Source organism: Cavia porcellus, unplaced genomic scaffold (assembly GCF_034190915.1).
Source record: "Cavia porcellus strain 051 isolate PalLab524CR breed Dunkin Hartley unplaced genomic scaffold, mCavPor4.1 scaffold_13, whole genome shotgun sequence".
Lineage (NCBI taxonomy): Eukaryota > Metazoa > Chordata > Mammalia > Rodentia > Caviidae > Cavia > Cavia porcellus.
In genome coordinates this window covers 17,701,122-17,713,060 of record NW_026947496.1, presented here as the reverse complement: position 1 = coordinate 17,713,060, position 11,939 = coordinate 17,701,122, and the positions used below count along the sequence as shown (strand labels likewise).

The following is an 11,939-nucleotide window of genomic DNA, read 5'->3' as shown; positions in this document are numbered from 1 at the left end:
GCTTACCGGCTGATGTGTGCTTGAACTTCTCGCTTTTCTTCTTCCTCCATTTCCAAGGCTTGAAAATCCTTCCCAGGTTGGCAAACTTACTTCTCCTCCGGATGGGTGGGGTGTGGGTGCCCGGCACGAGGGAGTCAGAACGCATAGCCGCCAGCCTCTCCACTTCCTCAGCTTGTTTTCCCAAGCGGAAAAGAGATGGAAATAAAGAGAAGAATGGAAAAGTGTTAAGATGGGAGCCTAGCAGATGCCTGGCGTTTTCCATGGCTACAGATAACAAAAGCCGTGTGCCTGGAGCTCCGGTTAGTGCTGAAGACTGGGGACAGGGACCCCAGCCCTACAGATTCACAACAGCCCATTCGCACCCAAATTCACTTGTTTATTTAAAGAAACAAACTCCTTGGCTTCCGGGAGACCCCTGCCTCCCCACCTGTAGCTGGCACCCTGTACCCAACCATCCCACCAAAATTTGCAATTTCTCTAGTAAGACTTGGCACAGGCAACCACTACAGCACTGCTGCTGCGAAATAAAGGAGGAAGAAAACATGTATCAAATGCCCAGGGTCTCCACCAACCCGTGCTCTCCGCTTCGCTCTGACCTCAGGACACTGACGAGTGTGGAGAACCTGGCTCGACCTCAGGATTATTGAGCTGGTTTTAGAATTACTATTACTCATGTCCACGAGCTCCTCACAATTGCCTTACTTCCTCTATATCTTCCCCTCCCTGGAATGTTGCAATTGTTAGAGAGTGGGGGCTAGGAATATTTGTAGGGAACAGCTAGTCTAATCTCGGTGCCTGAACATTTGCGGTGGCCATTATTGGGATCTTTAAGGTTCCCCCAAAGGAATGTGTGAAGGGCTTGGTGCCCAGCCCATGGCACTCCTGGGAGGTGGTAGAACTTTAAGCAGAGGTGACCAATGAAAGGTTCCACGTTATGGGGCACACGGCCTTGAAGGGGGTGATGGGACCTTGGTGTCTTCCCCCTCCTTCTGCTTTCTTGCCATGAGGTGAACAGTCTGTTCACCAGGTGCTCCTTGCCACGATGCACTGACTCTCTAGAAGTCCAAAGCATTGAGATCAATCAGTCAAGACAGAACCTCCAAAACAAATCTTTCCTCTTCATAAAATGATCATCTCAGGTATTTTGTTATAGTAACAGAAAGCCAGCAAAAGGATAATAAGACTTTCAGTATCTCTTATGAAAGTCTTCTGGACCCTTCCCGAAAGGCAACAACTGCTCCATGTCTTTTCACCACAGAGCATAAAACAAACTCTTCCAAGTTACATGAGTATTTATATATTCCACTGAGCTAAATATACCCCAACTTGAATTTCTAAGATGAGAATAATCAGAGAAAATAATTTCCCTGGCAGAATTGCAGGGATAAAAAGAACTCAACTTCCCAGAAAGCAAAATTACATGTAAAGCCGCAGCAAATCCAGACCACTGTGCTTGTCCCTGAAGGATGACCTTTAGGAAAATCGCCCTGGCTTTTGCAAATATGCAGTTCTGAGAGCTCAATGTGTGGCCTGAGAGTTTGCCTCTCGTGGTGTGAAAGTGCTATTGACTGAGGGCGGTCGCTTCATCCTCAGAATACGTGGAACCTTGACCATGTGGCAGGCAGTGTGCAGCGGCAAAGGTACTGGTGACAGATGAGCAGCAGCTGGCAAAGGCCCTTGGGAGCACTGAAAGGAAGTGGATTTGGGAGGTGGGTTGGAAGAAACTCTGATTGTAAGACTCGTTGAACAACTGAGTGGCCCAAAGGACAGAGGGTAGGATATTCCCAATTCCCAGAGTCACACTGGTGCAATGGCTCCCTTTATTCACTGAGACAAGGAATAAACAGTGAGGCCAAGGCTTGTGGGTGAGCACGGTGACAGCCAGGACATATTCCAATGAAGACGGCACTTAAACCATTGACTACAGATGGCCCTTGAGTTAGGATCTGGTTACCTCCTGATAATCCCACTAATGGCTGAAAATATTGTAAGTGGAAAATACAGTGAACCCCCCTAACCTCCTACACATCCTACCTTAGACAGAGAGCACACTGCAGAGTGTGAGCTGTGATCCCTTGTGTCATGGGGCTGACAGGGAGCTGTGGTCACTTGTGTGACCCAGCATCCAAGACAAGATTGGACCACATATCAGTACTGTGGGAAAAGGCCAAATTCAAACTGCAAAGAATGGTTTCTACTGGATGCGAATAGTTTTGGCACTACTATATAGCTGACAATCCCATAAACGGGGACGATCTCTACATGTTGCAATGCAATGGCAGCTTCTCTTTTAATGGGAGACCATTTAATCCAATACCAGACACTGTGACCATTCATCGAGAAAACGGAAGAGAAGGGAGAGACGGGATCATCGTGTAGAACACCACAACAGGGCAGAATGAAGCGAAACCTAATGTAAGTGAAGTGGAGACAGCCACTGATTCTGCTTCAGCACCGGAGCAGAGCCCAGGCAGGTGCTGTGTGGCCAGGTCTGGCAAAAGGAAGAAGAAGGAGAAGTGGAAGTAGAACCCTGTCAGAAACAAAAGCCTTGAGAAGGCAGGAAGCGTATGGCAGGTCTAAGAACTTCCAGGGACCCAGCGAGCCCTGTGCATCACAGAGAGTTGTGGATAGAGGGCTCAGGAGGGTTTTTTTTAAAATCATATTAGTAGAGAGTAAAGAATGAGAATTTGAAAATGAGAAATTGACATTATCACATTAAAAAACAGATCATGGGCATTGACTAGGTTGCATCAGTAAACAAAACAGATAAAAATACCAACTTCTAGAGCTTGCACTGGGGGCAAAGAAGCCAGTAAACACTGAGGCTAAGTGTAGAGGATGTTAGAAGGCACATGCTTTGGGGGAAACTGAAAAACCAAAGAAAGACTATAGAGTGCACAAAGGAGATGAAGGGCATCCAGAGGAGGAGGTCAGTTTTAATCAGCAAGGCGAGAGTCAGCTCACTAGAGAAAGCCCATGATCGGGGTGCACAGATCCGTTTCTCAGGAAACCATCGTGGCAACAAAGACAAGCGAAAAGGAAATTCAAAGAAAGAGGCACCAGGCAGGACAGTGTGAGGCCACTGCAGCCTGATTAACTGGGACCCAGGCAGGGCAGTGACAGAGGATGGGAAGGAAGATGGGCTTCAGCCAGGAGGGAGAAGCTGCTGACTTGGTAAATTTCTGGATAAATATGCATGAGGATGTAAGAGCGGCAAGTTTTCAGCTTTCGTGACTAGGTGGATGTGATGATTTCACATGCATTAGAGAACGCCGATGCTGACAGGAAGACATGGATTTGGGTAGCTGGAAGAAAAAGGGTTGGAGGTAGATAATGCAGCCTTCTTGCAAAGCTCTTTAGAGGTTGGGTTTTATGGCTCCCAGTAATAAATAAGAACTACTGAGAGGAGATCTGGAAATCTGTCATGTTGGGCAAGCGGGGACTCATTGCCTTGTGCACAGTGAGCTGTACATCCAGCACAGGATAAGAGATGGAGGACACAGAAGATATAGGAAGAGGTTGAGAAATTTATGAAACTGAGTTCCACGGCAAGGGAGATGGCATCAAAGTACACAGAGAAGCATTAATCACCAGAAGATGATGCCGTGTGATGAGAGGTTTGACAGGAGGCCTCGAATCGCAAATGGTAAAGATCACATGAGGGCCTCGGGGAGATTAACTCAAGTAGTGGTGGGTAAAATGGATCATTAGAAGCAGTAAGATGTTTTACGTAAGTTGGAGTTGCAGAATGGTTGAGAAGACTGTCGGATTTAGAAGATAAATTTAAATCAGTTATAATAAAAAATGAGCAGGAAAGCAGAACTGAGAAGGACCAGCAGGTAGGCTTAGGGGCAATGATAAACTAGAACGTGATTCTTTGTAGATAGAGGTAGTAGCAGCTGCTTGAGTGGTGCTTTTCACATCATTTCAGTCAGAGCCACTCTCTCTCCTGGACCTGGAAGGTCCCCCAAAGCCCATCAAAGGGGTTGTTCCCAAGGATGGCATCATTGGGAGTGGGTGGAGCCTTTGGAATGTGGCGCTTCTTTGGAAGTCATCAGGTCACTGGCCTTGGAGGGAAGTGTGGGCCTTAGCCACTTCCCCTTCATGTCCTGCCCATGAGATAGGCAGTTCTGCTCTGCCGTGTGCTCCCACCACAACACAGTCTGCACACTAAAGGTATAAAAGCAACAGATCCTCCATGCATGGCCTGGAGCCTCCAAATCAGCAATCCAGGTGAACCTTTCTTCTTATATGCTAATCATCTCTAATATTTGTTACAGTCATGGAAAACTGACAGTCACATAAGGAATGATAACTGTGGGAAACCTCAGGAAGGAGGGTTGGAGTCCAGGCTGGAAGTAAGATCCACAGAGACATAGATCACTTGCTCTTTCAAATCCATGGCTTTCCTTCCTCTTCTTACCTCCATTTACAGAGTTAGCGTAGCTTATCCAGATTTGATAAATCTACAGGCCTGCATTCTTGAACTTAATCTTGCTTCTTTGAAACTTCTGTTTTATGCTTGTACCAGATTGTTCCTCCAGAAGCCTGCTCTTCCCAGAACTTTCAATGGCTTCCCATTCTTTATGATAGAAATTTCCAATTTTCTTTTCAGGTTTTGTTGAAACCTCAATCTGAGTGACCTGCTCCATAATATCTTCTGGTAGCTTCAAAACATGTGCTGTAGTTAAAATGAAACACTTTTTACATGTGGTAACAATCATACCCTAGGATATCTGGAACTCCAAAAAAATCATATGCAAAATTTTGATATTTTGGGGTGTTTGCTTATGGTTAGAAGAGTTCTGTCTCCTTTGGTTTCCAAAACAGATTTACACACAAAAGGTAAAATTTAAGAAGTATCTAGTTTGGAGATTTTTGAGCCCAGCCAACCTAAATTATATATTAAAGGTTAAAAAGAGGTTATATGCAGAATTATTTTTAAAAAATGAAGATAAAAATAATTCAGGTTTGCTACTGAGTTTGCTTTTAATAATTGGTGTTCAGTTACAACTTATTAAATAAGTAAAGGAATGGCTGTATTTGAGTCAACTCATTCAGCCCAATCTTAAGAGGTACAAAAATAAATTTTTAGCAGTCTCCAGAAAAATGCATCCCTAGCATTAAAGGCCACTTTAGAACCATATCTTTAGGAGATGGATAAAAATTATTCTGAAATTGCCACATTAAAATAATTATAATCAATTAGGAGAGCGTTTGAAAAACCTGGAGAGGTAAGGGGCACAGAAAGCATTTCAAAGGCGTAATTATAGCTCGACTTGAATGAATCCTTCATAAGTATATTATTAAATTCAAGATGCTTAACCCTTAAGTGCAGTAGATTATTGAACAAACTGGATTACGTTAGGTTTAATTGATTTATATTTTAATGGCCCATGTTCCATCTTTCACCAGTTCATCTGATGGCAGAGGCTGGTTCTCAACACTGGGGCTTTGCTACTAGATAACGAAACTGGAAGGCTGAAGAGGGAGATGGAAGACAACTTGTTAACACAGGTTAAAAAGGAAAAGACACAAAACAAAACAGGGCTCAAAACAGTGGCCTCCTGGCACACGAACATGAGAGAAGATGAGATGAAAGTCAGAGGATGGGAAGAAATGCGGGCCCGAAGTGCTGATGAAAAAAAAATCACGTGAAGGCTGCGTTGGTCAAGCCCTTTGTTCTCAATCCCAAAGGTATCTCGGGAGAGGAGATGCTATCTGCAGAATGCTGCATCAAAAGGTAGGAAGTGGTATGGCTGAGCTGATTCAGGAGCAGAGGAGCTGGGCCAGGTACGTCCTGGGGACTTTCCTGCACTGGGGTCCAAGGGAACTCTCTTCAAGAGACTGGGCTTCTAATATGCCCTTATACCTTGACTGGGTTTTGTTTTATTTTGGACCAGCCTTGTTTCTACTTAGAAATAAAGGAAAGATTATATTAGACTTACACACGATTTTGATCACCATGAACCAAAAAGAAGCTGTGCCAGCTGGTGCTCTGAACCCACCACTTGTGGGGCCCAGGTTTGCTCTGGGGGGTTCTGAAGGCTTGTAGGACCAAGAGGTGGGCATGAGGCACCTCAGATGGCACCCTGCCATTCACTTCTCATGAGGTGTGGCTGCCACAGGCTCAGCAGTGGAGGGTTGGAAGCACGGGATCATTCTGGTCTCCCACTGAACCACTGGGACAAAGGAGGACCAGGGCCGTGCTGGTGTCTAACGGACAGGAGCAGCAGGACATTGGGGCTCCCAATGTAGCTTGCTCCATGTGCCACATGCTCCTGGGAGTTTTGGACACTCTATACCCAAAACTGAACAGAGTTTCAGTTTCTTCCTAACAGAAGGGGACTTTCTAAACAGGAGGGCTCTGCCTGAGGTATCGATGTTAATGACAGAAATGATGGCAGCGATGATGTGGATGGTGGTGATGGCTAGGATCTTACATGTCCCCCAAAGTCCCATATGCTAAAAGCTTGGTCACAAGCCTGTGGACACTGGAAGGTGGTGAACCCTAAAGAAGGTGGAACCCAGTGGGAGGAAGTCAGGTCACTGGGTGCACGGATCTCAGCCCTCTACCTTGAGATGAGCAGCTCTGTTCCCCCAAGAGCCCCTCCCAAGACGTCTTGTGCCACTGCAGGCTCAGAGCAACAGGGCCAGGCAACCATGACCTGAAACCTGTGATACCATGAGCCAAAATTAGACTTTCCTCATTATAAGTTGATTTTATCACTGTGATGGAAAGTTCACTAACACAATGACCATGATAATGGCGATACTGGCAGTAGCATCAACAGCAGCTACCGCTTCTCAGTCACCAAGTCTATGCCAGGCACTGACCTTACGTGATCCTCACCTTACCCTTAGGAGGTAGGGCTATACATTATCCCCATTTCACAGTGGAGGACCCTGGAGAGGGGCTAATGAACAGAAAGAAGTGATTTCTCAAGAAAAGAAGCACATGTTTTAAATTAAGCCTTGTCTGTTTTCAAGAATATCTGCCCACTGTGTGAGTATCTGGCTCTTTGTATCTCTGTACTATAACTAAGCAATAGGAGGATAGGAGGATTCAGGGATGAGGAAAGGCATTTCTGGGTTTCTGAAAAACAGAACACCAGCCAATTTATAAATTGACCCTAATAAGCAGATTCAGTGTCACTATAAGATATATATATTTGTTTGCATATGCCATAGAGGACACTCATTCCAGGTCTCCAGAACACTAGGAATGAGTAGGACATTCTCTATTAAGCACCTATGCTGTGGGCTGCGAGTGGTCACTCAGCAAGTCTCAGTTTGGACACGAAATGATTCAAATCTGGTTCACTTAGAAAATGCTACCCACTGTGTTCACTGAACAGAATGCTTTTTGGGAAACAAAAGGGATGTCTGTTCAGAGCTATCACTTAGTAGCTGCTGGTGGATGTGAGTTCTCATTTGCCTCGCAGCAGATGGCAAGGGCTTCCTGGGTTTCCTTGGGAGTCACCTCTCCGCTCCTTCAGTGTTCAGGGGAACTGACCTGCATCCAGACCTCAGAGGTGGGCACAGGCATACTCCACCCTTCCCCTCCCGGATTCATTCAGAGAAGCAATTGAGCTCAGCCAAGCAACGGGTCTCAATTCTGGGTTTCACTGGGGCTGCTGACAGGCTCTTTTGGCTGGGATTGCAGGTTAGATGGGCTTTAAGTCTAATAAAAATAGGGGACACAAACTTAAAATCCCTCAGGCAGCCTTGGTTAATACAAAAGGAATTTCTGGGTCACAGCAGCAATTCATAAATTTTGAGAAGGAACATCTTATTACATCAAGTGCTTTATATTTTCCCACTGCTACATTGGAAAGATGAGGCTATTTCTATTCCATGATCATAGGCAGTCAATTAACAAAGAAACTAATGACTACATAAGGAGGGGGGACTTACTACATTTAGAACTATACAGGCTTTGTTGTATTTATTGAGAAAGCAGATCTTATCAGCCAAGTTCCCGTGACACAGTCAACACAACATTTCTGTTTCTTCTCCCAGGAATTTTAACACATGTAATGGCTACAAAACGCTTATGAAACACTCTATTACTCACTTAATCTATAGAATATATTTGTATTGGGAATAGAACTTGTTTGTTTAAACTTCAAATGAACTTATAGAGTTCTTAAATGCATCTAAATACTATAGACTCTTAAATGCATCTAAAAACTTCAAGCCCTAGGGTGTCACATATTTGAATTAAATAAACAGTACGTTTCAGATACAAAACAAACCTCAATAAACTTTGGCTTCTCCTGCAGAGGTCAGCAAATTCTTCCGTATGCCAAATAACAAATATGTAAGCTTTACGGATCATATAGTGTTCCTGTAAATGCTCCACTTTGAGCTCACCCAGGAAAGCAGCCACAGATCAGTGTATACAAATGGTCATGATTATGTTTCAACAAAACTTTATTTAAAAAATCGGGCAGTTTGCTAGTCCTTGTCCTATATCATGGAACTTCTTGTAATCTTTTTGCCATTTTTGAGAGTACAGGCAGCTTGGGAATTGAACCACAACAAGAAAAAGATTGCTGAGAAAGACTCAGGCAGAGAGGTACCCCATCACATCATCTGGACTCCTGCATTCAGCTATGCCTGACACCATTAGGATTCGGAACATTTTACTCCATAATCCAACACATTCTTTTTTACTTGAGTTAAATTTAGTTTCTCTCTTGCAATCAAGAGTTCTAATAAATCGAGAAGTCCTGTCAGCTCTCTCTATATAAAATGGGGATAATGCTGACTTGTAAGGATTAGCAGGAGTTATGGTTTTAATCTTAAATGTCTCCCAAAGATCAGAGTGTTGAAAGGCAGATTCCCAGCTGGTGGAGATGGAAACTCTAAGGGGTGGAGCTAACAGAAATAAGTTAGATTACTTATTGGGGCTGTGCTCTTTAGAGGGATACTGGGACAGGGGCCCTTCCACTCTGTTTCCTGGCTGCCATGAGGCGAGCAGCTTTTGCTTTACCACATGCTCCTCATCATAATGGTTTGCCTTTTCACAAGCTAAAAAATAATGGAGCCAAGTGATCACGGACTGCAGCCTCCGTGCTGTGAGCCAAATAAACCTTTCCTTCTTATACACGGATTATCTCAGATACTTTGTTACAGTGATAGAAAGCTCACTGATGTAAGAAGCATATACCAAAAGTACCCTTCAGGGCCCTCGAGGCTCAATTAAGAGTTATCCACAAATGAAGTCTCCTCTGGTACCAGGTGGAGAAACTGTCCACTCGGGATTTCTTATCACTTTTCCCCTTGAATGTCCCTTAGGGAACTGTATGAATTGAAGGAGTTCAGGGAGGGTAAACTGTGATGAGACTCTCCCAACCAGTGCATCTAAAACTTTAGTGTACACAAGAATGTCAAGAAAATATCTGCTAAATTTTATGATCCCTCATCTTCTTAGATCTGCTGACCGAGGGATCTGAATGCCTAACAGGAAGTCCAGGTAATGCTGACCCCAGCAAACTGAAAATCATACTTTGAGAAATGCACCTACTATATCCCTGAAGATGCTAGACTTGTACTCCTTTCATCCAAGCTGCACAATCCATGACCTTTAGATGGATGGCAAAGAAGGGAGAGCCCCAGTGTTGAAAATGAAGCACACACATGGTAGATGTCAATAGACTAGACATCTACCAGCTTTCAAACCCTTCAAATTGCCTGGGATTTTTTTTTAAGTACCCCATATCCACAAGATGTTTTATCTAAGTGCTTTTCCATGCAGCTCTTCAGGTCTTCAAGAAAAATTTTGTAGGAGTAAGTTTTCCTAACAGTCTTGATCTTCACTTTCATTGCCGTGCTGAGTTCCAGCTCTGAAGTGGCGGGGAACACTATCTTCCTCTATCCGCAGTCATTTGGTTGTCCTCCCATTTACTGCCCCGACTCTGATCCACAGAATTTAAGCCACTTCAACTCAATCACAGTTATGATTAGCATACCATTTTCTCAAAGAATCCCACTGCAATTTAACCTTTTGAAAGCTCTCACCAGCTGTGCAAAAAAAAAAAAAAAAATCTTTCAAACTTTAACTGTTTGCTTCCTAAACTTAATTACAAAAAAACGGTTAGTTCATGCTTCCCTTGCAGGACACCATGAAAATTTCATTGAGCAGAGTTCCATGGTACGCAACATACTGAACGCTGCGTTAATTTCTTTATTGGTCCCTTTTTCACAGTTCCAAGAAAGAGACACAGAGGAGTGAGGGGATTTGCCCACAACACGCCAGTTCACACAGGTAGTCAAGGTGATTCAGGTTTCCTGAGTCAAGAGGTCCCTCTCACATCACATCTTACGAATGGATGGGGAATGTCAAAAGCAGGCTGGACAGGCTGGACTCAACCCTTTGCAAACTGTCTTCCCTTCTCTTTCCACTGACAAGCTTAACACGCTTCTAGGCCTTTTCTGGTCCTTGAGTTCATTCCAAGATTTCATATTAGCCACACAGTTAGCTATGAAGCGGAGGATAATAGAGAATGGTATGAAACCTCACATCCCATTTAAAGAATCATTTCTCGAGTCTTCTTCTCTCAAGCTCAGAATTCTCATTTTCTTCCTCTGATGACATTACAGTTTATTTATGTGGCTTCCAGACCAATTTTTCATTGCCGCTTGTCACTTGTGTAGTGACTCTCTGAAATCCAAATAGAGTAGTGTTTCTGGGAAGAATATGTTTGCAGGGCTGTTGATTCTTGCTAGCTTAGTCTTGTTTCAGTTCTCCTGTTTTCATGTGTGTATATTTTAATTACCATCAATAGCTCTAACTCAGGTCTACTTTGAATACTACTCAGAAAGTAAAGAAATCCTGCTCCAGCATTTGCTGGAAATTTCATAAATAACTGTCAGTTTCCCTTGAGCTGTAGAAGTCTGTTTTCAGAGGTAAATGTCCTAGTTTTTCTTTCTTTCTTTTTTTTTTTTTTGTACTGTTCATCTCTTCAGGCACCTTTCATTATTTTTCTGCCAGAAAGAAGATAAATTTTTACAGCAGTTTTGACAGGTAAAGTCATGGGTCAATTTTTTCCCTTAGGAGGTTCAGAATTCAGTTTTACCTTATTATTTATTTTGAAGTCTTATTTGTAAAATTTTTGTTCTAATAATCAAATAAATATACGAATGCCAGAGTGTAGGACTTGGACTCTAAACATCAAGGGAAAGTACTAATCATAACTTAGCTCTGTGACTATGGACAAATGAATTAATTGTATCTCCTTAACTTCAAGATTCCTACCTCTGATAGTATGTAAAATTGCTGTATCGACATGAAAAACTATCAACAAAAGTATTTAGTGGGTGTCCTAAATACTGCTTGATTTAAAATTTAAGTTATTGCTTGCTTATGCCTGCTACTCTATTTTCACCCTGGGTCCCACTTGCATCTTATATACCAGGTACAAGGTGGGCACTGCTGGAGATCTGATGGACAGTGGCAGCACAAGCAGGTAATGATGATCCACTAGGACTCACTCCCCAGAGCAACCCAAAGCAACTGAACTATAACAGCCCCTCCAGGAGCTCCTTCCCAACTTGCTCCAGTGACATTGTCAGCGAGAACTGGAAGAGACAATCTGTCATCTGTTTTCTCCTGCTTCATTTGAAATATGGTACTTGTTATGGTTTTTGTCTAGATGTTCCTCCAAAGCCTCATGCAGTCATGAAATGGGGCTTCTAGTTCATGACTGATTCATGGTCTAACACTGGGTTAAGGGTGTGAGCACTATACCTGCCCTATGGCCAACAGTCTGCACACAACATAAAGGATTGAAAAAGGTTTGTTTCTCCCTATCACTCCCCTCTCTCTTGTTGCTTTTGCTGTCTTTCATCTCAAAGAACCATTGTCCTTCTGCCATGTGACACCCTGCCTTGGAGCCAGGAAATTATGGACTGAAACCTCTACAAACTGTGAG

The 11,939-nt window shown here is 43.5% G+C and overlaps 1 protein-coding gene across 10 annotated transcripts in view; it reads right to left on the bottom strand.

The window, feature by feature from the left end:
- Positions 1 to 11,939, bottom strand: part of Phactr1 (phosphatase and actin regulator 1) — a 508,872-nt gene that overhangs the window by 206,395 nt on the left and 290,538 nt on the right. For all 10 annotated transcript variants that reach the window (XM_063259891.1, XM_063259893.1, XM_063259894.1 and 7 more), the window contains one exon: positions 7 to 171. In XM_063259891.1, coding sequence (XP_063115961.1) covers positions 7 to 171 — 165 coding nt within the window. The remainder of the gene's footprint in view (positions 1 to 6; positions 172 to 11,939) is intronic.